The sequence below is a fragment of the Bombina bombina genome, chromosome 1 (assembly GCF_027579735.1).
Source record: "Bombina bombina isolate aBomBom1 chromosome 1, aBomBom1.pri, whole genome shotgun sequence".
Classification (NCBI taxonomy): Eukaryota; Metazoa; Chordata; class Amphibia; order Anura; family Bombinatoridae; genus Bombina; species Bombina bombina.
The window spans coordinates 8,062,300-8,090,030 of NC_069499.1; the positions used below are offsets into that span (position 1 = coordinate 8,062,300).

Here is a 27,731-nt window from a genome sequence, read left to right on the forward strand (position 1 = left end):
GTGCAATGGACCTGACAATGCCCCTTATGCACAAAGACTTGATCTAGGCTGGGTGATAGAGGGCGATGTATGCTTGAATAGTATGCGTACGTCATCTGAGATCCACTCCTTCAAAACTTACATATCAGAAAATGGATGTGCATCCCACTTCAAACAGTGCTCTCGCCATCATGAAGTAAGGGAGAAGCCTCCTGACATCATCCAAATACCTGATGTCACTCCTATCCTTTGTGATGACAATCCGGGTACCACAGTGTTTTGTACTACAAGTGACGACAACAAAATAGCCTTGTCAGTTGAAGACAGGAAATCATCTAAGCCCAAACAATGGCATTATGTTCCATCTGAAATTAATCCTGCAGATCATGCCACCAGGCCAGTGTCTGCAAGTGTCTTTGCAAATTCTTCTTGGTTAACAGGCCCTGAATTCCTGCTGGATCATCCAGAAGAAACCACAGCTGATGTCTTCAGTCTTCTAGAACCTGACAACGATCCAGAGATTCGTCCTGAAGTAAAAACCCTTGTCACCAGAACTGAACAAAGACTCATCTTGGGCTGTCAATGCTTTGAACGTTTCGCCAAGTGGACAAGGCTTGTACGTACCATTGCAAGGTTAGTCCACATTGCACACTGCTTTTACACAAAGGCCACAGATGCTCACTGTCAAGATTGGCACGTGTGCCAAAGGTTTCTTTCTGAAAAGGACATTGCTGAAAGTGAACTGTTCATAATACACAGTGTACAACAGGATGTCTTTGGCTCAGAAAGTAAATGTATCCGTGACAAGAGGGGCATTCCAAAAAACAGTCTTATAGCTAACCTGAACCCATTCTTTTGACAATGATCATTCCGAGCCAGCTCCACCACTTCAAAAACTCCAAGAGTGCTGGTACCTGCCTTTCTTCGGAGTGTATCATCCACATAAGCCAAAACAAATCAGGGTAGTGTTCGACTCCGGTGGCCAAGCAAATAGCAAACGATGGGCAGTGCTGTTCACTTGCATGAGTGTGCGTGCAGTACACATTGAAGTAATAGAAAATATGGATGCCTCAAGTTTCATAAATGCTCTAAGGCGATTCCTTGCCATCAGAGGACCAGTCAAAACATTAAGATCTGACTGTGGAACTAATTTCGTTGGAGCCTGTCGAGAGCTACATCTCAACTCTAGGCCAATTCAAGACCTTTTAGCTGAAAAGGGCTGTACATGGATTTTCAATCCTCCTCATTCTTCCCATATGGGTGACTCCTGGGAGAGAATGATAGGCATCACACGTAAAATACTGGACTCCATGCTTATGGACTTGAAATCCACAAGACTCACCCATGAGATTCTTACCACCTTCCTGGCAGAAGCATCTGCCATAATCAATTCAAGACCACTTGTTCTAGTTTCTGTAGATCCAGAGGCCCCAACTCTCCTCTCTCCAGCTACTCTCCTTACCCAGAAGCTTGGGTCTGTTCCTGTTCCCCCTGGAGACTTTAAAACAGGAAATCTGTACTACAATCAGTGGAAGCGAGTACAACACCTTGCCAACTGCTTCTGTAATCGTTGGAAGATGGAGTATCTCTCTACTCTGCAAGGATGCAGAAAATGGCAACGTCTGAACCCTAACATCAAGGTTGGAGATCTTGTTCTCCTCAAGGACCAGCAAGCTGAAAGAATCGAATGGCCCATGGGACTGATTGTAAAGAGCATTCCTAGTGATGATGGAAAGGTGCGTAAGTTGGAGGTGAAAGTTGCAAGACAAGGGACTATAAAAACTTTCATCAGACCGATCACGGAACTTATCTTGCTCTTGCCCCTTGGAGACTGAACTTACTTATGTATGCTGTTGGATTCTTCCTGTGACTTCAAGAAGGAAGTATATTGAACTTTAATTGACACAACTTGAAGTTTATATTATAGTAGTTGCATTATATGTATGTTCTCCTTATATCTTTCAGGTCTTCAAGACATCTCTGCAAATTACATTGCTATGCATAACTTCCGTTATGATTTAAATAGTGACATTTATTATGCCAGACGGGGAGTGTGCTGCCTCAATGAGGCATAGAATATTACATAGCCTCTGTTATGTTCATGTTGTTATAATTAAGAAATCATATATTTTTATGCCATTGTTCTCAAGGCTTCCCTGTGTTTGTTCTGTAGTACCATCTACTGACACTTTTTGGTAATGCTCCTGTTTTCCAGTATCTTACCCCTGACCTTATTATGCATTTCCTTTTTGTGTATTGCTCCGCCCCTGTAGTTTTATGATGTTTTCCTGTGTCATGGCTGCAGCTAACAGGCCTCATGTAACAAGCACTCATGTTAATTCATTGCAAGCTATGATCAGTATCATCTTTTGACCGCAAAATACTTAAACCATTCATTCATCTGCTGTATTCATTATCTGCTGTAACCTGATATTCAGGGTAAAGCAACTTTGTGGATGAACAAGGTATTGGTGAGTTCAGCTATCTGACAAGGATTGTCTGCAGTGATTGTATCTTCTTATACAGGCCAGGCATAGAGGTCTCAGCAAGGGATAGATCACTATTACAACTATCTGAGTCAGAATATATGTCTTTAGCTATTTTAGCTAGAAGAGCTTTGTGGCTTAACTATTGGAATGCCGACATGGTATCTAAGTCTAGATTTCTATCTCTTTCTTTCCAAGGTAATAAGTTATTTGGTTCTCAGTTGGATTTGATTATTTCAACTGTCACTGGGGGGAAGGGAGTTTTTTGCCTCAGGATAAAAGATCTAAGGGTAAATCTAAAGCTTCTAATCGCTTTCGTTCCTTTCAACAAAATAAGGAACAGAAACCTAATCCTTCCCCAAAAGAATCTGGTTCTAATTAGAAACCTTTTTCAAGTTGGAGTAAATCCAAGCCGTTTAAGAAACCAAAGTCAGCCCCCAAGTCTGCATGAAGGTGCGGCCTTCATTCCAGCTCAGTTGGTAGGGGGCTGATTAAGATTCTTCCAAAACATTTGGGCAGATTATGTCCAAAATCATTGGCTTCAGAGTATTGTCTCTCAAGGGTACCGAATAGGATTCAGAGTAAGACCTCCTGTGAGAAGGTGTTTTCTCTCACGCATCCCATTAAATCCAGTAAAGGCTTAAGCTTTTCTGAAGTGTGTTTCAGACCTGGAGCTTTCAGGGGTAATTATACCAGTTCCATTTCAGGAACAGGGTCTGGGGTTTTATTCAAATCTATTCATTGTCCCAAAGAAAGAAAATTCTTTCAGGCCAGTTCTGGATCTGAAAATTTTGAATCGTTATGTAAGAGTGCCAACTTTCAAAATGGTGACTATAAAGACTATTCTGACTTTTGTTCAGCAAGGGCATTATATGTCCACAATAGACTTACAGGATGCTTTTCTTCATATTCCTATTCATCCAGACCATTATCAGTTTCTGAGATTATCTTTTCTAGACAAGCATTACCAATTTGTCGCTCTTCCGTTTGGCCTAGCGACAGCTCCAAGAATCTTTTTGAAGGTTCTCGGTGCCCTACTCTCTGTAATCAGAGAACAGGGTATTGTGATATTTCCTTATTTGGATGATATCTTGGTACTAGCTCAGTCTTTACATTCTTCAGAATCTCACACAAATCAACTAGTGTTTCTTCAAAGACATGGTTGGAGGATCAATTTACCAAAAAGTTCTTTGATTCCTCAGACTAGGGTCACCTTTTTAGGTTTCCAGATAGATTCAGTGTCCATGACTCTGTCTCTAACAGACAAAAGGCAATTAAAATTGATTTCAGCTTGTCGGAACCTTCAGTCTCAGTCATTCCCTTCAGTGGCTATGTGCATGGAAGTTTTAGGAGTCTCATGACTGCAGTATCAGACGCGATCCCCTTTGCTTGTTTTCATATGAGACCTCTCCAGCTTTCTATGCTGAACCAATGGTGCAGGGATTATACGAAGATATCACAATTAATATCCTTAAATCCCAATGTTCGACACTCTCTCTCTGACTTGGTGGTTAGATCACCATCGTATAGTTCAAGGGGCCTCTTTTGTTCGTCCAACCTGGACTGTGATCACAACAGATGCAAGTCTTTCAGGTTGGGGAGCTGTCTGGGGATCTCTGACAGCACAAGGGATTTGGAAACTTTAGGAGGCAAGGTTACCAATCAATATTTTAGAACTCCATGCTATCTTCAGGGCTCTTCAGGTGTGGCCTCTGTTGAAGAGAGAACCGTTCATTTGTTTTCAGACAGACAATATCATAACTGTGGCATATGTCAATCATCAGGGTGGGACTCACAGTCCCCAAACCATGAAAGAAATATCTTGGATACTTGCTTGGGCGGAATCCAGCTCCTGTTGAATTTCTGCGGTTCATATCCCAGGTATAGACAATTGGAAAGCGGATTATCTCAGCCATCAGACTTTACATCTGGGGGAGTGGTCGCTGCATCCAGATGTGTTTTCTCAGATTGTTCAGATGTGTGGGGTCTTCCAGAAATAGATCTGATGGCTTCCCATCTAAACCAGAAACTTCCCAGGTACCTGTCCAGGTCCAGGGATCCTCAGGTGGAAGCAGTGGATGCGTTAGCAGTTCCTTGGTGTTACCAACCTGCTTATATCTTCCCGCCTCTAGTTCTTCTTCCAAAAGTGATTTCCAAAATCATAATGGAACAATCGTTTGTGTTGCTGGTAGCTCCAGCATGGCCTCACAGGTTTTGGTATGCGGATCTTGTTCGGATGTCCAGTTGCCAACCTTGGCCACTTCCATTAAGGGTAGACCTTCTGTCTCAAGGTCCGTTTTTCCATCAGGATCTCAAATCATTAAATTTGAAGGTATGGGAATTGAACGCCTAGTGCATAGTCATAGAGGTTTCTCTGACTCAGTGATTAATATTATGCTCGTAAATACAGGCTCGTAAATCTGTTTCTAGGAAGATTTATTATCGAGTTTGGAGTTCTTCTCATAAATTTTCCTGGCATTCTTTTAGATTTTCCATAAGGATAAGGCAGTTTTGCAGACTTCATTTAAATTCTTACTTAAGGTTGTGAATTCTAACAACATTAATAGAGAAATTGTTGTCCCTTCCTTGTGTCCTAATCCTAAGAATTCTTTGGAGAGATCCTTACATTCTTTGGATGTGGTAAGAGCTTTGAAATATTATGTTGAAGCTACTAAAGATTTCAGGAAGACTTTTAGTCTATTTGTTATCTTTTCTGGTTCTAGGAAAGGTCAGAAGGCTTCTGCCATTTCCTTGGCATCTTGGTTAAAGCTTTTGATTCATCAGGCTTATTTGGAGTCGGGTCAGGCCCCGTCTCAGAGAATTACAGCTCATTCTACTAGATCAGTCTCCACGTCGTGGGCTTTTAAGAATGAAGCTTCAGTTGATCAGATTTGCAAAGCAGCAACTTGGTCGTCTTTGCATACATTTACAAAATTTTACTGTTTTGATGTATTTGCTTCTTCAGAAGCAGTTTTTGGTAGAAAAGTTCTTCAGGCAGCTGATTCAGTTTGATTCCTCTGCTGATGTTTTAAGTTTTTTTCTTTCATTTATGAGTAACTTATTTTTTTGGTTGTGGATTTAATTTTCTCAGCAGAAAATGGCTGTTATTATTTTATTCCTCCCTCTCTAGTGACTCTTGTGTGGAGTTCCACATCTGGGGTATTTCTATCCCATACGTCACTAGCTCATAGACTCTTGAAAAATTACATGAAATAAAACATAATTTATGTAAGAACTTACCTGATAAATTCATTTCTTTCATATTGGCAAGAGTCCATGAGACCCACCCTTTTTATGGTGGTTATGATTTTTTTGTATAAAGCAAAATTATTTCCAAATTCCTTTGTTGATGCCTTTTTTACTCCTTTCTTTTTCACCCCACTACTTGGCTATTCATTAAACTGAATTGTGGGTGTGGTGAGGGGTGTATTTATAGGCATTTTGAGGTTTGGGAAACTTTGCCCCTCCTGGTAGGATTGTATATCCCATACGTCACTAGCTCATGGACTCTTGCCAATATGAAAGAAATTAATTTATCATGTAAGTTCTTACATAAATTATGTTGTTTTTTTTTACCTCTGACCCTCTGCAGACTGCCCCTTATCTCAGTTATATTAATATACGTTTTACCTCTGTGATTACCCTGTATCTAAGCCTCTGCAGACTGCCCCTTATCTCAGTTATATTAATATACGTTTTACCTCTGTGATTACCCTGTATCTAAGCCTCTGCAGACTGCTCCTTATCTCAGTTATATTAATATACTTTTTACCTCTGTGATTACCTTGCATCTAACCCTCTGCAGACTGCTCCTTATCTCAGTTATATTAATATACTCTTTACCTCTGTGATTACCTTGTATCTAACCCTCTGCAGACTGCCCCTTATCTCAGTTATATTAATATACATTTTACCTCTGTGATTACATTGTATCTAAGCCTCTGCAGACTGCCCCCTTATCTCAGTGCTTTTTACAATTTTATATTTTAGCCAATCATTGCTGGTTCCTGCATAACAATTATCATTCTCCACAGGAGTGAGCACAATGTTATCTACATGGCACACATGAACTAGTACTGTTTAGCTGTTGTGCAAGATTTATAAAGCTGGGGCAACCTGCAGGGGCTAGGAAACAGGCAACGTTAGAGGTTATAAAGTATATTCATATAACAATTATATATTACAGTTAAGCAAAGCTGGAAAATGGGTAGTAAATGTGTTATCTATATTTTTCAACAAATATAAAAAAAAATCAAGTAGACTGTCCCTTTAATGTTGTCCTGTACCCTCTCCCTTGTTGTATTATATCCTGCACACCCCAATCATGTTGCACTATAAACTGTACCCTTCTTTCCCTTGTATCCTGCATCCCCCTTGTTGTGCTCTATATCCTGCATCCCCCTCGCTTTGATCTATGTCCTGCAGCCCCCTGGCTGTGCTCTATATCCTAGAATCCCCCTCGCTGTACTCTATATCCTAGAATCCCCCTCGCTGTGCTCTATATCCTAGAATCCCCCTCGCTGTGCTCTATATCCTAGAATCCCCCTCGCTGTGCTCTATATCCTAGAATCCCCCTCGCTGTTCTCTATATCCTAGAATCCCCCTCGCTGTGCTCTGTATCCTAGAATCCCCCTCGCTGTGCTCTGTATCCTAGAATCCCCCTCGCTGTGCTCTGTATCCTAGAATCCCCCTCGCTGTGCTCTGTATCCTAGAATCCCCCTCGCTGTGCTCTATATTCTAGAATCCCCCTTGCTGTGCTCTATATTCTTCATCCCCCTCGTTGTGCTCTGCATCCCCCTCACTGTGCTTTATGTCCTGCATCCCCCTCGCTGTGATCTATATCCTGCATCTCCCTCGATGTGCTCTGCATCCCCTTCACTGTGCTTTATATCCTGCATCCCCCTCGCTGTGATCTATATCCTGCATCCCCCTTTGCTGTGCTCTGCATCCCCCTCGCTGGGCTCTATATCCTGCATCTTCGTCGATTTGCTCTGCATCCCCCTCACTGTGCTCTATATCCTGCATCCCCCTCACTGTTCTTTATATTCTTCATCCCCCTCGCTGTGATCTATATTCTGCATCTCCCTCGCTGTGCTCTGCAACCCCTCACTGTGCTTTATATCCTGCATCCCCCTCGCTGTGATCTATATCCTGCATCTCCGTCGCTGTGCTCTGCATCCCTCTCACTGTGCTCTATATCCTGCATCCCCCTCACTGTGATCTATATCCTGCATCTCCGTCGCTGTGCTCTGCATCCCCCTCACTGTGCTCTATATCCTACATCCCCCTCACTGTGCTGTATATCCTGCATCCCCCTCACTGTGCTTTATATTCTTCATTCCCCTTGCTGTGATCTGTGCTCTGCATCCCCCTCACTGTGCTTTATATCCTGCATCCCCCTTGCTTCAATCTATATCCTGCATCTCCCTCGCTGTGCTCTGCATCCCCCTCACTGTGCTCTATATCCTGCATCCCCCTTGCTGTGATCTATATCCTGCATCCCCCTTGCTGTGATCTATATCCTGCATCCCCCTTGCTGTGATCTATATCCTGCATCCCCCTCGCTGGGCTCTATCCTGCATCTCCTTCGCTGTTCTGTATATTCCTCACTGCACGGTATCCTGCAGCCCCTGTGACACTGCACTATATATACTCTATCTGTTTTATACTGTTTTCATTTTCCATTTAAAATCTGATGGTTCATTCTTCCTCTAATAACTGGTGATATTTCTTTGTATAGGATGGAGACATTGATTTAAAACTTCTTACTAAAGTGCTGTCCCCTGAACCTGAAGTGCGAGAGGTAAGTCTTCTGTGTGAGTTTGTTTGTCTGTGTTTGACACAGCAATTGTGTGTGGTTGAGGGTTGCTATGACCTGGTATTCTACACTAGGCAGTTGTCATTTGTCTGTAGCTATCATGTGTGCTACATAGGTTTCAATGGCATCTGTCTAGCTTCAGCTTTGTTGTCCAGCATTATTTCTGTGGGGAGGAGCTTCAGATATGTTCCTTCTTTAGTGAGCAGTCGTATGTCCAGTTATAGGTAGAGGAGCTGCGACCCATGTTTCTTTGTTGGTTTGGAACCAGTTGCTGTGTGTCTAGTTGTAGGTAGAGGAGGGGCAGCCCATGTTCCTTTGTTGGTTTGGAACCAGATGTTGTGTGTCTAGTTGTAGGTAGAGAAGCGGCAGCCCATGTTCCTTTGTTGGTTTGGAACCAGTTGTTGTGTGTCTAGTTGTAGGTAGAGTAGCTGCGACTCATGTTCCTTTGTTGGTTTGGAACCAGTTGTTGTGTGTCTAGTTGTAGGTAGAGGAGCTGCGACCCATGTTCCTTTGTTGGTTTGGAACCAGTTGTGTGTCTAGTTGTAGGTAGAGGAGAGGCAGCCCATGTTCTTTTGTTGGTTTGGAACCAGTTGTTGTGTGTCTAGTTGTAGGTAGAGGAGGGGCAGCCCATGTTCTTTTGTTGGTTTAGAACCAGTTGTTGTGTGTCTAGTTGTAGGTAGAGGACGGGCAGCCCATGTTCTTTGGTTGGTTTGGAACCAGTTGTTGTGTGTCTAGTTGTAGGTAGAGGAGCTGCAACCCATGTTCCTTTGTTGGTTGGAAACCAGTTGTTGTGTGTCTAGTTGTAGGTAGAGGAGGGGCAGCCCATGTACTTTTGTTGGTTTGGAACCAGTTGTTGTGTGTCTAGTTGTAGGTAGAGGAGAGGCAGCCCATGTTCTTTTGTTGGTTTGGAACCAGTTGTGTGTCTAGTTGTAGGTAGAGGAGGGGCAGCCCATGTTCTTTTGTTGGTTTCTGGCTTCTCCTACTTCCCTGAATTACGCTAGACATTTTTACCTGTTGAGAGGTATTTCAGAGCCAGTGGCGTTGGTAGGCTCACTATCTTATCAGAGCTTGATTTTAACCCTGTATGCTTCAGGGTTAATTTAATTGCCTACTGTGTTATACATTTATTAAGAGAGCTTCAACATATTTGGTACAGTTTACCTCACTGTATTCCTGTAACAGACAGCAAACTGCTTTTCTGTCCAAGCAAGTGTCTTCTCAGTAGCAGGTTGAGTCCTGCTTCAAATGTAACAAACTGGAATCAATGGCTGAGAGGCTCAGCTATTCACAAGTCCTTACTGATGCAATGAATGGTAACACAGTGTTTCAATAGCTGCCAGGGGTAAGAGAGCAATGAGACTAAACTTAGTAGCTGAACTCTCTTTAGAACTGTAATCCGTTTCTGCAAAACAAACTACAACTCAGTACTAGAAAGTAACTAAGTTAATAAATTTGAATATCAAAAAAATACATACCTTTGTAAGTATATTGTAAGTTTAGTCTCACTATCGAAACAAAAATATAAACTTGAATAAGATACTTAACACAGCTCTCCAGATAGCAGAGGTATCTAAGGGAAAGGTAACCTAAGTCAGACAGTGCGGGTTAAGGTCTCGCAGGAAAAAGCAGCACAAAATAATTTAACAAATGTAGAGTCCACAAACAAGCCAAAGTCGAATACCAAGTCAGTCACAAACAAGAGGTTATTACAAAAGCATAGGGGGAGCAGAGGTCAAACTATTATGTTCAAGAAGTAATTGCCAGAGTAGGGGGTTCAGTAACTCAATACACAAGCAAACATATCCTACAAACACAGAGCTAATATAGATTACTGCAATTAAGGCCTACTTGATCACTTAGGCCTTATTAAAGTAATCCTAACTGCAGCACGGACAGAATGAAATCACTCTTTCTTTCATGTAATTAGCAAGAGTCCATGAGCTAGTGACGTATGGGATATACATTCCTACCAGGAGGGGCAAAGTTTCCCAAACCTCAAAATGCCTATAAATACACCCCTCACCACACCCACAAATCAGTTTTACAAACTTTGCCTCCCTTGGAGGTGGTGAAGTAAGTTTGTGCTAGATTCTACGTTGATATGCGCTTCGCAGCAGGCTGGAGCCCGGTTTTCCTCTCAGTGTGCAGTGAATGTCAGAGGGATGTGAAGAGAGTATTGCCTATTTGAATTCAATGATCTCCTTCTACGGGGTCTATTTCATAGGTTCTCTGTTATCGGTCGTAGAGATTCATTTCTTACCTCCCTTTTCAGATTGACGATATACTCTTATATACCATTACCTCTACTGATACCAGTTTCAGTACTGGTTTGGCTTTTCTACTATATGTAGATGAGTGTCCTGGGGTAAGTAAGTCTTATTTTTTTGTGACACTCTAAGCTATGGTTGGGCACTTTTATATAAAGTTCTAAATATGTGTTTAAACATTTATTTGCCTTGATTCAGGATGTTCAATATTCCTTATTTCAGACAGTCAGTTTCATTATTTGGGATAATGCATATGAATTATCAATTTTTTCTTACCTTAAAAATTTGACTTTTTTTCCTGTGGGCTGTTAGGCTCGCGGGGGCTGAAAATGCTTCATTTTATTGCGTCATTTTTGGTGCAGACTTTTTTGGCGCCAATTTTTTCTTTGTCATTTCCGGCGTCATACGTGTCGCCGGAAGTTGCGTCATGTTTTTGACGTTTTTGCGCCAAAAATGTCGGCGTCACCGGAAATAATCTGGGTAATTCATTTACTCCTTCTAAACGGTTTAAGAAATTATATCCTGTGCCATCTGACAGATTAGAGTTTTGGGACAAAATCCCTAAGGTTGATGGGGCTATCTCTACTCTTGCTAAACGTACTACTATTCCTACGGCAGATAGTACTTCCTTTAAGGATCCTTTAGATAGGAAAATTGAATCCTTTCTAAGAAAAGCATATTTATGTTCAGGTAATCTTCTTAGACCTGCTATATCTTTGGCGGATGTTGCTGCAGCTTCAACTTTCTGGTTGGAGGCTTTAGCACAACAAGTAACAGATCATAATTCTCATAGCATTGTTAATCTTCTTCAACATGCTAACAACTTTATTTGTGATGCCATCTTTGACATTATTAGGGTTGATGTCAGGTATATGTCTTTAGCTATTTTAGCTAGAAGAGCTTTATGGCTTAAAACTTGGAATGCAGATATGTCTTCTAAGTCAACTTTGCTTTCCCTTTCTTTCCAAGGTAATAAATTGTTTGGTTCACAGTTGGATTCTATTATTTCAACTGTTACTGGGGGGAAAGGAACTTTTTTACCACAGGATAAAAAATCTAAAGGTAAATATAGGGCTGCTAATCGTTTTCGTTCCTTTCGTCACAATAAGGAACAAAAGCCTGATCCTTCCCCTACAGGAACAGTATCAGTTTGGAAACCATCTCCAGTCTGGAATAAATCCAAGCCTTTTAGAAAGCAAAAGCCAGCTCCCAAGTTCACATGAAGGTGCAGCCCTCATTCCAGCCCAGCTGGTAGGGGGCAGATTATGATTTTTCAAAGAAATTTGGATCAATTCGATTCACAGTCTTTGGATTCAGAACATTGTTTCACAAGGGTACAGAATAGGTTTCAAGATAAGGCCCCCTGCAAGAAGATTTTTTCTTTCTCGCGTTCCTTTAAATCCAGTGAAGGCTCAAGCGTTTCTGAAATGTGTTTCAGATCTAGAGTTGGCTGGAGTAATTATGCCAGTTCCAGTTTTGGAACAGGGTCTGGGGTTTTACTCAAATCTATTCATTGTACCAAAGAAGGAGAATTCCTTCAGACCAGTTCTGGATCTAAAAATATTGAATCATTATGTAAGAATACCAACATTCAAAATGGTAACTATAAGGACTATTCTGCCTTTTGTTCAGCAAGGGCATTATATGTCCACAATAGATTTACAGGATGCATATCTGCATATTCCGATTCATCCAGATCACTATCAGTTTCTGAGATTCTCTTTTCTAGACAAGCATTGCCAGTTTGTGGCTCTGCCGTTTGGCCTAGCAACAGCTCCAAGGATTTTTACAAAGGTTCTCGGTGCCCTACTATCTGTAATCAGAGAACAGGGTATTGTGGTATTTCCTTATTTGGACGATATCTTGGTACTTGCTCAGTCTTCACATTTAGCAAAATCTCATACGAATCGACTTGTGTCGTTTCTTCAAGAACATAGTTGGAGGATCAATTTACCAAAGAGTTCGTTGATTCCTCAGACAAGGGTAACCTTTTTAGGTTTCCAGATAGATTCAGTGTCCATGACTCTGTCATTGACAGACAAGAGACGTCTGAAATTGGTTTCAGCTTGTCGAAACCTTCAGTCTCAATCATTCCCTTCGGTAGCCTTATGCATGGAAATTCTAGGTCTTATGACTGCTGCATCGGACGCGATCCCCTTTGCTCGTTTTCACATGCGACCTCTTCAGCTCTGTATGCTGAACCAGTGGTGCAGGGATTATACAAAGATATCTCAATTAATATCTTTAAAACCGAACGTACGACACTCTCTGACGTGGTGGACAGACCACCATCATTTAGTTCAGGGGGCTTCTTTTGTTCTTCCGACCTGGACTGTGATCTCAACAGATGCAAGTCTGACAGGTTGGGGAGCTGTATGGGGGTCTCTGACAGCACAGGGGGTTTGGGAATCTCAGGAGGCGAGATTACCAATCAACATTTTGGAACTCCGTGCGATTTTCAGGGCTCTTCAGTCGTGGCCTCTTCTAAAGAGAGAGTCGTTCATTTGTTTTCAGACAGACAATGTCACAACCGTGGCATATGTCAATCATCAAGGGGGGACTCACAGTCCTCTGGCCATGAAAGAAGTATCTCGGATACTTGCTTGGGCGGAATCCAGCTCCTGTCTAATTTCTGCGGTTCACATCCCAGGTATAGACAATTGGGAAGCGGATTATCTCAGTCACCAGACGTTACATCCGGGCGAATGGTCTCTTCACCCAGAGGTGTTTCTTCAGATTGTTCAAATCTGGGGTCTTCCAGAAATAGATCTGATGGCTTCTCATCTAAACAAGAAACTTCCCAGGTATCTGTCTAGATCCAGGGATCCTCAGGCGGAGGCAGTGGATGCGTTGTCACTTCCTTGGAAGTATCATCCTGCCTATATTTTTCCGCCTCTAGTTCTTCTTCCAAGAGTGATTTCCAAGATTCTAAAGGAGCGTTCGTTTGTTCTGCTGGTGGCTCCAGCATGGCCTCACAGGTTTTGGTATGCGGATCTTGTTCGGATGGCTACTTGCCAACCGTGGACTCTTCCGTTAAGACCAGACCTTCTATCTCAAGGTCCTTTTTTCCATCAGGATCTCAAATCCTTAAATTTGAAGGTATGGAGATTGAACGCTTGATTCTCAGTCATAGAGGTTTCTCTGACTCTGTAATTAATACTATGTTACAGGCTCGCAAAGCTGTATCTAGGAAGATATATTATCGAGTCTGGAAGATTTACATTTCTTGGTGCTCTTCTCATCATTTTTCCTGGCATTCTTTTAGAATTCCTAGAATATTACAATTTCTTCAGGATGGTCTGGATAAAGGTTTGTCTGCAAGCTCTTTAAAAAGACAAATTTCTGCTCTTTCTGTGTTGTTTCACAGAAAGATTGCTAATCTTCCTGATATTCATTGTTTTGTTCAGGCTTTGGTTCGTATCAAACCTGTTATTAAGTCTATCTATCTCTCCTTGGAGTTTTAATTTGGTTCTGAGGGCTTTACAAGCTCCTCCGTTTGAACCTATGCATTCTCTGGACATTAAATTACTTTCTTGGAAAGTCTTGTTCCTTTTGGCCATCTCTTCTGCTAGAAGAGTTTCAGAGTTATCTGCTCTTTCTTGTGAATCTCCTTTTCTGATTTTTCATCAGGATAAGGCGGTGTTGCGAACTTCATTTAAATTTTTACCTAAAGTTGTGAACTCTAACAACATTAGTAGATAAATTGTGCTTCCTTCATTGTGTCCTAATCCTAAGAATTCTAAGGAAAGATCGTTGCATTCTTTGGATGTAGTTAGAGCTTTGAAATATTATGTTGAAGCTACTAAGGATTTCCGAAAGACTTCTAGTCTATTTGTTATCTTTTCCGGTTCTAGGAAAGGTCAGAAGGCTTCTGCCATTTCTTTGGCATCTTGGTTAAAATCTTTGATTCATCATGCTTATGTTGAGTCGGGTAAAACTCCGCCTCAAAGGATTACAGCTCATTCTACTAGGTCAGTTTCTACTTCCTGGGCGTTTAGGAATGAAGCTTCGGTTGATCAGATTTGCAAAGCAGCCACTTGGTCTTCTTTACATACTTTTACTAAATTCTACCATTTTGATGTGTTTTCTTCTTCTGAAGCAGTTTTTGGTAGAAAAGTACTTCAGGCAGCTTTTTTAGTTTGATTTTTCTGCTTATAATTTCAGTTTTTTTCATTATAAAGATTAAAACTTTATTTTGGGGTGTGGATTATTTTTTCAGCAGAATTGGCTGTCTTTATTTTATCCCTCCCTCTCTAGTGACTCTTGCGTGGAAGCTCCACATCTTGGGTATTTATATCCCATACGTCACTAGCTCATGGACTCTTGCTAATTACATGAAAGAAAACATAATTTATGTAAGAACTTACCTGATAAATTCATTTCTTTCATATTAGCAAGAGTCCATGAGGCCCACCCCTTTTTTGTGGTGGTTATGATTTTTTTGTATAAAGCACAATTATTCCAATTCCTTATTTTTTATGCTTTCGCACTTTTTTTATCACCCCACTTCTTGGCTATTCGTTAAACTGATTTGTGGGTGTGGTGAGGGGTGTATTTATAGGCATTTTGAGGTTTGGGAAACTTTGCCCCTCCTGGTAGGAATGTATATACCATACGTCACTAGCTCATGGACTCTTGCTAATATGAAAGAAATGAATTTATCAGGTAAGTTCTTACATAAATTATGTTTTTAGACATACACCTATCATAAAAATTCTTTTTTCACTGTTACTTCCTTAGTATCGGAAGGGTGAGGTCTGTTGGTGTGGCTCTTCTCTGTTATAGCGGTCCGTGAGAGCGGTCGTGTGGTTGAGAGTGGGTTGAGTCCGAATCTTTTTGCTGCATTTTTCCTCCAGTATCCAGCAGGTCAGGTAGGCACCTCAGCAGAGCTTGCTGAGGAGTAGAGGTGCTTGATTTTTTTGACGTTGCTTTACAAATTAAAGAGACAGCAACGTTTTTTTGAGCATTATCTCTGAATGTGCTTATAATTGAATAAAGTTATTTGTATTTATAATTTATTCATTGTGGGGAAAGATGGACCAAGAGGCCCCGCAAGATGTTACTTGTACTTTCTGTTTTGATGCAAATGTGGAACTACCAATCCCTTTTTGTTCCTCATGTATTGAGAGAACACTGCATTATAGGGATAGGCTTTTTGTATCTGAGCCATCATTATCTAGAGTGGATGTTGTTCAGGAGTCTCCTGTTAAAGCTATACCGCAGCTTTCTCCTCAAGCGTCCCAATCCTTATCCTCTTCACATGCAGTGCCCTGCGTTTCCTCTCAGACTCCGGTTGGAGTTTCATTGCAAGACATGGCTACCCACATATCCTCGGCGGTATCTGAGGCTTTGTCTGCTTTTCCTATATTGCAGGGGAAGCGCAAAAGGAAGTATAAGGTTTCTGATTCAGTTGCGGTTATGTTGAATGTTTCTTCTCATAAGTCTGAGGAGGAAGATACTTCTGTAGCGTCTGAGGGCGAAGTCTCAGATTCTGACAGTGTAATCCTTCTTCTGATGCTGAGGTTGTTTCATTCAGGTTTAAGCTAGAGCACCTCTGTTTGTTATTTAAGGAGGTTTTGGCTACCTTGGATGACTCTGACACGACAGTCATAGTAGCTCCTAAGAAGTCTAATAAGCTAAATAAGTAAGGATGCACCGAAATATTTGGCCGAAAATGGGCCTATCCCATTTCGGCCGAAAGAGGGGAAAACCGGCCGAAAATTGCATGCTCTATGTGAAATTAAATTAACCCCTATGCACCATGAAATCAACCCCTTGGAGCCAGATTTTTATCCCCCAAAAGTGTCCTCCCCGTGCCTCACTGACCGCTATAAGCAGTTACAAGCCGCACCTAAATTTAGCCCCGTGTGGCTGGATTATTTCCAGGCCATATTCAACTTGAACTACAGGCCCCAGAATGCCTTGCGGGTAGAGGGTGTGCGGCACTGTGGGCTGTTCACTAACTGTCTTGAAGCAGAGCGGCAGAGAGAGAGGGAACTTGCCGTGTCAGGTGACTTTTATGACACTGCCTGTAGAGACATATAGTTACTTGTAACGGATCCTCCGGTCAGTGAGTGTGTGAAAAGATCATACGTATATTTACCCTTATCTGGCTCCCTGTCTAACTGTGACTTTATTTGAAAAAGCAGCTCATTGAGTCCTAAAGCGAGTGTATTTTGACCCCTGTCCCCCAGTTGTCTTAGGGCTTCCCAGATGAAATGGTGTCTATCCATGACAACTATGGACCCTCCCTTATCTGCCGCACGTATAACCAAACCTGTGTTACTCTTTAGGTTTTCTAGGGTAAGTCTTTCAAGTGTTTTTCGATTCTGTTTATTATTATGACTGATATTCAGCTAGCTCTGTGAGATCACTTTCTATTCTTTTCTGGAATGTTTCTATGATGTTACCTCTTTTTTTTTTTATCTGGATAGAAAGTAGATTTATTTTTGAAAGTGGGAAATCTGCCTCCCTCCGGGGTATGGGTGGTCCCTTTCTGATACAATTCCTCAAGTCTGAGACGGTCCTAGTCTTCTCCAAAAATCAATTTGGACATTTGTGATACTTTATTTTGCTATGCTGAGTCTGGGCTGCCCTCACCCTTGTAAAACTTATAGAGGGTGATGTTTCTTATCAACCTATTAACGTCTATCAACATTTTAAATAGATTAAATCCTGAGGATGGAACAAAGCCCAAGCTCAGCACCCTTTTCTCCACAACTGACAAGGGAAGGTATAGACATGGAGGACACTTCTCGTTTATTAGTGTCTGAAAGGTGCTTATACTGTGAAGAGGCTCATGTTATCCCCCCTGCACAGTTTTGATCTTATGTTTAACATCAGTCTTACAGTCCAAATCCAGAGGGACTAAACCTTATTCTACTTTTTCTGGAAAGATTAACCCGTCTGAGCCCTCTACCTCTCAGGACTCTGTTGTCCAGGACATGCCACAGCTTTCCCCTCAGTCCCCATCCCAAAAAGTTACACATGCAGTTCCCTGTGTTGCAGTCCTTATCTTGGGGAATTTTTTTACCAGAGGACTTTGCAGCACAGCTACAGTCAGCTGTTTCTGCGGCGCTGTCTGTCTTGCCTTCCTCTGCAAAAGAGAAAACTTAAACATGTTTCCTCTGATACAGGAATAGTTTGTCTATCCCAACATTCTGAAGATGAGCATACCTCAGTAGCCTCTGAAGGTGAGCTTTCTGATTTTGACTCAGCTGTGGAAAAAGCAGTGGAGCCTGAGGAGATAAACTTCAGGTTTAAGATTGAACATCTGAGGAACCTAAGATCCCTAATCTGGACAGGGTTTATGACTTAAGACCCAGCGCTCCTTATGTTTTTGCTGTCCCAGCTCGCATGGGGGACATAGTTTCTAAGTAATGGGAAAAACCTGGGATTCTATTCTCCCCATCTGCGAATTTTAAGAAGATATTCTCAGTTCCTGACTCTCACCTGGAGTTATGAAGTTCCATTCCCAAGGTGGATCACGCTATTTCCACCCTGGCTAAGCATACTACTTTTGCTCTCGAGGATAGTACCTCCTTCCGGGACCCCATGGACAGAAAGATGGAGGGGTACTTAAGGAGAATGTTTCACCAGATGGGACTTTCAACCGGTTGCGTGCATTGTGGCGGTTGCTGGAGCTGCTACTTACTGGTGCGACTCTATCAGAGATGGCTCTGGTCGAAATTCCGTTAGAGGAAATCCAGTATTGGATTAAGGATCTTAAAATAGCCAATGCCTTTATTTGTGTCACTAACTTGCAAGTCATTCGTCAAGTCTTTCAGCTTTGCTGTTATATGCTCTGTGGTTAAAGTCCTTTTCGGCAGATATGGTATCTAAATGTAGACTTCTTTCCTTACCATTTAAGTGGAAGTCGTTATTTGGTTCAGGTCTGGATTCCATTATTTCCACAGTGAGGGCGCTTTCTTCCCTCAGGATCAAAAAAAAAGAAGCTAGATCCAAGGGTCATCAGTATAGTAATTTTCGGTCCCTTTCCTACATTCAAGGGGCAAGGGTCTCCGGCCTCTAACAAGTCGGACCAGCCCAAGAGTACCTGGAAGCCCAATCAATCTTGGAACAAGAACAAACAGTGCAAGAAGCACTCCTCAGACAACAAATCTGCATGAAGGGACGGCCTCCAATCCGGGACTGGATCACGAAGGGGGCAGACTATCCCTTTTTCAGGACGCTTCGTTTCACAACGTACAGGATCCCAGGGAGTTGGATGGGGTCTCCCAGGGGTACAGTATAGGGTTAAAGTCTCGCCCTCCGAGAGGCAGATTCCTTCTGTCAAGGCTCTCTTCAATTCCAGCAAAGATGACAGCATTCTTGAATTGTGTAAAAGACCTATCTTCTTTGGGAGTGATTGTCCCTGTGTCCCCCTCAGAACGGGGCCTAGGATTTTATTCAAACCTTTTCATGGTTCCCAAAAAAGAGGTAACTTTCCATCCAATCCTGGAATTAAAATGTCTCAACAAGTTTCTCAAGGTTCCGTCCTTAAAGATGGAGACCATCATATTCATTCTTCCATTCGTCAAAGAGGGTCAATTTATGACCACTATCGGCCTGAAGGACGCATACCTTCATGTTCCGATAAACAGGGATCACTTTCAGTTTCTATGGTTTGCCTTTCTGGACAAACATTTAAAATTTGTAGCTCTGCCCCTTGGTCTAGCCACGGCTCCAAGGATCTTTACGAAGGTACTAGGAGCTCTTCTAGCGGTGGCCAGGACGCAAGGAATCGCGGTGGCTCCTTAACCTGGATGATATCTTGGTTCAGACTCCATCTTTTAATTTGGCAAGATCCTACACCGACTCTTTTGTGTCTTTTTCGGGATCCCGGATGGAAGATAAATCTGGGTAAGAGTTATCTGATCCCCCAACACCAGGGTGTGTTTTCTAGGAACAATCTTAAATTAAATTTTCATGCAAATCTTCATGGCTGTAGGTTGGACTGCTTGTTAAAGCTAAGGAAATGTAACAGTGGTACTTACTGAGGTCCCGCACATATGTGCACTAGTCCTAAGTCAATTCGATAATTAAGCGGCAGCATGTTTGTTATACTATACCACTGTTACATTTCCTTAGCTTTAACAAGCAGCCCAACCTACAGCCGTAAAATATTATATTTTAGCAGCCCAACTAGGATCTCAGCACTCGCTACATATTTAAGGCTTAGAACATGTAACCGAAAACTTGGGGGTTCCCAGTATCAACCCAGACCATCACTCCAGTGCCCTATGCTAGATAATCCCTTCAGCGACTGTGACAGATAAGGTTAAACTTCATGTTACATACTGATGTATACAGCACATTGACGGGAGTGTATTTAACCCACTATAATGCAATTTGCTTTGGAGCATAATTATTATAGAACTACAGACCGCTACGCTAAGCGGGTTCAGTCTCCTAACAAGACATTTGTTTACTATATATACCACCCTGCTAATACAGTAACTTTAGGACATTCACAGCATTGATCTTAAAGGGGCACACCCTCACTATATATATTTACTCTGAGTTTCATCTGGTTCCTTTAATCAGGGTGATGTCATCACATAAGGTAATCTAATATTTGAACGTTAGTGCACCTAAAAACTATTATTTATTTAAGTAATCTATACCAGTAAATCATGTACCTCAAACAGTACCAACAGGGGGCACAATAACGCAATATATACGGGAGTAGCATCAGATCCCCTTTGGGATTATTTAAACCCTGGGGAGGGTGCATTACATACGAGTAGTACCTTACCCAGCATACCTTGGAAAGTAACGACAAGTGGCACTGACAATAAGTTAAACCAAGTCATGCATAAGGTAGTTATCAACCTTTAATAACTACTTTATCTAGAGGAGTTCATTTGTAAGTTTACTATACCAGCATTTAACTCTATAATATACAAGGTATTTACTCGCACAACAATAATTAGTTGGTTACTATACCAACACAGGTAGAATTTAGGGGATAGGCAGACACTTTTACTATATAAATTAGCCACCCCTAGTCATGCCCTTACTTGATATTTAGTTATTCATTTACTCCTCCTGGGCACATACTTTAGTTACACTCTCCCATCACGGGGTACCTATTTTTGTCCCAGTGGCAATTTTTGCTGTGGGACTACAGTCATTCTCACATTCGCCAACTGTGGTTTTTAATTTACCAATCCCTTTTTTTTAAATATTAATAAATGTTAAGTTTTAATTCCCCATTTGTTTGGGTCTTTTTCCTATGGCAGAAGTATGTGGCCTTGTTACAAAGTGCTGTTGAGTGCTAAGAAAGTACATTCTTTCAATTGCCTAGGCAATTGGTGTTTTTCTAATTAATTTCTTACAAATGTACAGCACCTCAGTCCCAAAGTGTATTACATATTCATCGCCTCCCTTATAATTTCTAAAGGGAAGAGGATTATTTGAATAAGGGACACAGCACCAGTAGTGCCATCGTTTTCTCTTTCTTTTTCTCACCAGGAACAAGGAGTTCCCTGGTTATGAGAGAGGTCTCTTGCATCCTTCAGTGGGCACATTTCCACATTTCGGCCATCTAGATTCCAGGAGTGGACAATTGGGAGGTAGATTTCCTGAGCAGACGGACTTTCCACCCAGGCGAGTTGTCTCTCTCTTCATCAGGAGGTGTTTTCTGAGATAATCCTCAGGTGCAGTGTTCCGGAGATTGACCTCATGGCCTCTCGCCTCAATACCAAACTACCCAATTACGGGTCAAGATCGAGGGATCCTCACGCAGTGTTGGTGGACATATAAAGGAAACCCAGCACTCACCAGCTAGCTCACAGCTAATATTTAAAATGGAAAGGTTAGTCACCGCAAATGGGACAAGCTCAGGCACCATGTCAAGGTCCTTTCAAACACCTGAGTCCCTAACCCAGCCACACAATGCAGGCTCTCAAAGCCAGACAAACTGGGAACAAGGGAGGGGTGCACAGGTATATGTAATCACCCAGCAACATACAAAACACGGAAGGGGGACTGCACTCCAAAACCGGACCAGGTACACATCCCATGACCCAGCAATATGCCAGCCCTGGGTGCTAAATAGCACTCACAAAAAGCTGTGCCGTCACCAGAGTCATAGGCAGTTAACCCCAGACAGGAGTGGGTGCAAGAACCATGGGGGGTTACAAAACAAATACAACACATAAAGGAAACCCAGCACTCACCAGCTAGCTCACAGCTAAGATTTAAAATGGAAAGGTTAGTCACCACATCTGGCCAAATGGGACAAGCTCAGGCACCACATCAAGGTCCTTTCCAACACCTGAGTCCCTAACCCAGCCACACAATGCAGGCTCTCAAAGCCAGACAAACTGGGAACTGTCTGGGGATAACTGCCTATGACTCTGGTGACGGCACAGCTTTTTGTGAGTGCTATTTAACACCCAGGGCTGGCATGTTGCTGGGTCATGGGATGTGTACCTGGTCCGGTTTTGGAGTGCAGTCCCCCTTCCGTGTTTTGAGTGTTGGTGGACCTGTTAGCAGTTCCATGGAAGTTCAAGTTTATTTATCTGTTTACTTCATTCACTCTCCTTCCCCAGGTGATCACCTGCATCAAGCAGGAGGGAGCCTCTGTGATATTAATTGCTCCAGCGTGGCCTCGCAGGACTTGGTTTGCAGATCTAGTAAATATGTCTTCCTCAGAGAGTGGACCTTCTCTTTCAGGGTTAATTTGTTTACCAAAATGTAGATTCTATGAGGCTGACTGCATGAAGCCTAGTTGTCAGGGTTTTTTCCCCTGCTTTGTTTTCCATGTGCTGCTGGCAGCCATTTTACTCACCTCTCTTGCTGAGTCTGGTGCAGAGTGTGTGATGCTGCTCATTTCTTGCACGCCCTCTTATGGCCAGACTGGTGCACATCATCCGTGTGAGACAGGTTGCATTCTCAGAATTGTGATGTCATCACTTTATTATTTAAAGGGCCTCTGTTCAGTATGCTTTGCCTTTGCGTTGTCTCAGACCTGTTTGTGAGTTCCAGTGTATTACCTGACTGTCTAACGTCCCTCCTGGTTCCTGATCCCTGGCTTGTTCCTGACTCTGCTGTTTTCCTTGTTCCTGATTCTGGCTCGTCATCCTACTCGCTTTGGCTCCTGACTCGGCTCGTCTGACTACCAGCTCTGGTTTTGACTCCTGACTTATTTGACTTGTGGACTTTTTTTTATTTTTGTCATTAATAAAGGTGTGATTATTTTTGCACTTCTCGTCTCAGTCTAATTCCTGGCACCCTGACATCACGCAAGGGCCATGAATCCTGATGGTGCTAATAATCCACCTTTACCTACCATCATTTCCAGGATCACCGCTTGGATCAATTTGCACTAGCCCTTCAAACCCTGCTGACTCGCACTGCACATTTGGACCCGCAAGATGTGGCTGCTCCTTTTTCCACTGCTGCACCTAGTCCTACCAGGAGCATGTTCGGTTCTACAACTCTACCTCAGTGATATGGAGGCGATCCTATTCAGTGCAGAGGGTTTTTGAACCAGGTTGGCATTTACTTTGAGATGTTACCTAAGGCGTTTCCCTCTGACAGAGCTAAGGTGGGATTTCTCATCTCGTTACTCTCTGACACAGCTCTTGCCTGGGCTAATCCCTTGTGGGAGACTAATAAACCTGTGATTTCAAATTACCCTGAATTTGTGGCCTCCTTTCGAAGGGTATTTGATGTTCCGGCTCGCTCCTCCTCTGCTGCTAAACGACTCATGTCCATTCTGCAAGGTACAAGATCTGTTGCTCAGTATGCCATTGAGTTCCGTACGCTTGCCGCACAGGTAGGTTGGAACAATGAAGCCCTTGTTGCTGCCTTCTTTCATGGGCTCTCTGATGCGATTAAAGACGAAGTTGCTGCCAGAGATTTAACAGAGGATCTCGAGGCATTGGTGTCTTTTTTGATCCTAATTGACATCAGACTCAGAAAAAAGGCACTCTTTCAAGGAGCACTTGCAGAAGCCTCCTGTTCTGTTGTCTCCTACGTGTTCGTTCCCACTCATGCCTTCTGGTTCTGAGTCACCAGGTACTGCTGAGGCGATGCAGATGGGATTCACGCGTCTCTCCGTGGCAGAGAGGGCCTTTAGGATGAGGGAGGGGCTCTGCCTCTATTGTGGGTTACAGGGCCACCTTTTAAAGCCTTGTCCTACATGGCCGGGAAACGCTCACACCTAAGGTCCTGTCGGGGGCAGACCTTGGGTGGTTTATCCTCATCCCCGGAACCACTTAAGGAGAAACCTTTGGTCATGGTTGTCCTTTCCTGGGTGGACTCCTCCATAGTCACCCAGGCTCTTGTTGACTCCGGCGCTGTGGGCTATTTAATTGACAGTGCTTTTGCTATTGAGGCCATTGATGGCAGGACCCTTCAGCCCGCACTCGTTACAAAACCGCTCCGTTATCTATGGTTGTTGGGGCTCTCCATTTTGAAACCCTCCAGTTCCAGGTGATAAACTCTCCGCATTTTCCAGTTGTTCTGGGTTATCCCTGGCTCCAAAAGCACAATCCCAGTCTCGACTGGCGCAGGTCCGAAATGTTGTCATGGTCTCCGCAATGTATTTCCACTTGTCTTTGGAAATCAGTTAAAGTCTTGTGCACTTCTTCGGTATCTCAATTGCAAGAGGAGTACCTAGACGTTTTTGACAAGGTGCGCGCCGGTACGTTGCCTCCTCACCGGTCTTACGATTGTGTAGACCTGCAACCCGGAGCCATTCCTCCTCGGGGCCGGGTTTACCCTCTGTCTGTTGCATAGAATTGTGCTATGGAGGAGTATGTTGCCGATGCTCTGTCACGGGGGATCATCCGCAAATCCTGCTCTCCTGCAGGGGCGTGCTTATTTGTGGCGAGTTAAGACCATGCATCGATTATAGGGGTTATTACCATTAAGAATGCTTACCCTATTCCTCTTATTACAGAACTCTTTAACCGCCTCAAGGGAGCTATGATCTTTTTTTAAACTTGATTTGAGAGGAGTGTACAATCTCGTTAGTATCAAGGAGGGCCACGAATGGAAAACAGCATTTAACACCAGTTGCGGCATTATGAATATCTTGTAATGCCCTTTGGCCTATGTAATGCTCCTGCTGTTTTCCAGGAATTTATTAATGATGTCCTACAAGATATGTTGCAACAGTGTTGTGTTGTACTTAGACGACATCCTCATACACTCACCCACACTTGAGGCTCATCGTTCTGATGTTACACGGGTTCTTCAGAGACTTCACCAATTACTATAAAAAGTTTATAAAAAACTTTTCTTCCTTGGTCAAACCTAACACAAACATGACCTGTAAAGAGAATGATCCACTCCACTGGTCACCTACTGCCATTAAGGCCTTTTATAGTCTTAAGACTGCCTTTGCTGCCGCTCCAGTTCTGGCTCATCCTAACCCTGTCCTGCCTTTCGTTCTTGAGGTTGATGCGTCTGAGACTGGAGTAGGTGCCCTCTTGTCTCAACGTCCTACGCCTGACGGTTCCTTGCATCCATGCGGTTTCTTCTCTAAGAAATTGTCTCCAGCGGAGTGCAATTATGAAATTGGCGACAGGGAATTACTGGCCATAATTTTGACACTTAAGGAATGGAGGCATCTTCTCGAGGGTACTAGCGTACCAGTGCTCATTCTTACTGACCACAAGAATTTAACTTATCTATCCGATCAGATGGGCGCTATTTTTGTCTCGGTTTAATTATGTGGTCTCCTACCTGCCTGGTAGTAAGAATGTTAGGGCTGATGCCCTCTCTCGACAATTTTCGCCTCTGTCTAAGGAGGAGTCTGTACCTACTCCAGTTATACCTCCTGACCATATTTTGGCTACCATACATACTAATGTGACTTCTCCCTTGTGGGAGGAGATCCTGGCTGCACAAACCAATGCACCTCCTGAGAAACCTAGTGGTAAGTGCTTTGTTCCTGAGAATCTTCAAACTAAACTTTTGCACACTTACCACTATCCTAAAGCCGCAGGTCACCCGGGCAAGAACTAAATTATTTGGTCTGTCACTCGACAATTCTGGTGGCCAGGTCTTCATTCTGATGTTGCTGCGTATGTTGCCTCCTGCTCAGTTTGTGCACAGAATAAGACTCCTCTATGTCTTCCTGTGGGTCTTCTTCAACCTATTGCTAATGGTGCGCATCCTTGGCCACATCTTTCCATGGACTTCATTGTCAAGCTCCCTGTTTCCAGTGGCAATACTGTTATCCTTATGGTGGTTGACCGTTTTTCTAAAATGTCACATTGCATTCCATTGATGAAGCTGCCTACCGCTCAGGAGCTTGCTTCAATTTTTGCCCGGGAGGTCTTCCGTTTACATGGGTTACCCAAGGAGATAGTGTCGGACCGGGGTAGACAGTTTGTCTCCAGATTTTGGCGTTCCTTTTGTGCTCAAATGGGGATCCAGCGGATGGTTCTCAGGGTTCTACTGATGAGATGCAGAGTATGCCGCACCTTTCTCCCCAAGCGTCACAGCCCTTAACGCCGGCTCAAGCGGAGCCAAGTACCTCTGCAGCTTCTGCTGCAATTACTTTAAAAGACATTGTGTCTGTTATGTCATCCACACTTTCTGAAGCATTGTCTGCTTTTCCTGTATTTCAAGGTAAACGCAAAAGGAAGGAAACCCATGGGGTTAATACAGCTTCTGATGCTCTGTTGGTGATCTCAGATATACCCGCTCTGAAGTGGGGGGTATGGAGGTCCTATCCGAAGGTGAACTTTCTGATTCAGGAAGTGTCTTGCCACTGACAGATTCAGAAGTGGTTTCCTTCAGGTTTAAACTTGAACAACTCCGACTGTTATTGAGGGAGGTTTTGGTGACTCTGGACGACTTTGATTCAATTGTGGTTCCTCCAGAGAAATTGAGTAAGTTAGACAGATATCTAGAAGTCCCTTCTTATTCTCCTTCTCCTGTTTTCAAGAAGATGTACCCTATAGCTGACGCTATTAGGGACTCTTGGCAGACGGTCCCTAAGGTGGAAGGAGCTATTTCCACGTTGGCTAAACGAACTACTATTCCTATCGAGGATAGTTGTGCTTTCAAAGACCCTATGGATAAGAAATTGGAGGGTTTCCTTAAGAAGATGTTCATCAGGGGTTGCTATTGCAACCGGCGGCCTGCATTGTTACGGTTACAAGTGCAGCTGCTTATTGGTTTGATGCTCTGGAAGAATCTCTTAAAACTGAGACTTCTTTGAAAGAGATACAGGATAGGATTAAAGCTCCTAAATTAGCTAATTCATTTATTACGGATGCTTCTCTGCAGATTACCAAATTGGCGGCTAAGAGTTCGGGTTTTTTCGTCTTAGCACGCAGAGCCTTATGGTTGAAATCTTGGTCTGCGGATGTGTCATTCAAGTCTAAACTTTTGGCTATTCCTTACAAGGGGAAGGTCCTGTTCAGACCTGACTTGAAGGAAATTATTTCTGACATCACGGGAGGCAAGGGTCATCTCCTCCCTCAGGATAAAAAATCCAAACAGAGAGTGTTACAGAAGCATTAGTTATTTTGTTGTGAAGAGCTTATTTCCCAGCAGCAATGCCTGAACCAGCAAGCCAGCGCCTAAGAAGGGCTCCAAGAAAACCGTAACAAGTATCATTTCATAAAGAGTTAACTCTTTTTTTTCAGCTTTTAGAAACTATTGTCTAATCACCTCTGGAGCCAGACTGCTAATTGATAAGATGAACTTGTAAACTTGTTATCTTAAGTACTGTAATCCTATTGTGGCCTGTCAAAGGACAGTGCTCTCTATCTAAATGTGTGATGGGGGATTTTGTGCTTCCCCCCCTCTCCCCCTGGGAGTGCCCTGTGTGCATGTAACCTTAATAAAAAGCAGGCTGGGCATCCCAGTCCTGAGTTCTTGTTGGACCCTCAATCGCAGCGTTGACTCGTTTTTGTGGGCAGAAGGGTATCCTAGCGGTACTGCAGCTAAGGGAGATTATTCTATATTTGCGAGACTCATATAGAATACTATGGAAAGCAGCTTCTCCCCTCTTTAGCAATAGGGATCCAGGCTACTAAGCGGTCCATCTCTCAGCGAGACTAAGGGTAACCGTAACATTTGGCGGCAGCGGTGGGATTTTCCTGGATTCCCTAGGAGAGGTACAGAACGGATGGAGAGCGCTTACGAAAAATTGAAGCGTACAACCCAAAAGGATTTACTTGAAAGCAGAGGGGGGTACGCCAGCAA

The 27,731-nt window shown here is 43.0% G+C and overlaps 1 protein-coding gene across 1 annotated transcript in view; it reads left to right on the forward strand.

Annotated features, from left to right (window-relative positions):
• The window catches only part of IFT43 (intraflagellar transport 43), a gene marked incomplete at its 5' end in the record, with an annotated part of 152,094 nt that overhangs the window by 70,887 nt on the left and 53,476 nt on the right, over positions 1-27,731 (forward strand). Inside the window, 1 exon segment of the mRNA XM_053697105.1 lies at positions 8,206-8,268. Within this exon segment, the coding sequence (XP_053553080.1) occupies positions 8,206-8,268 (63 nt within the window).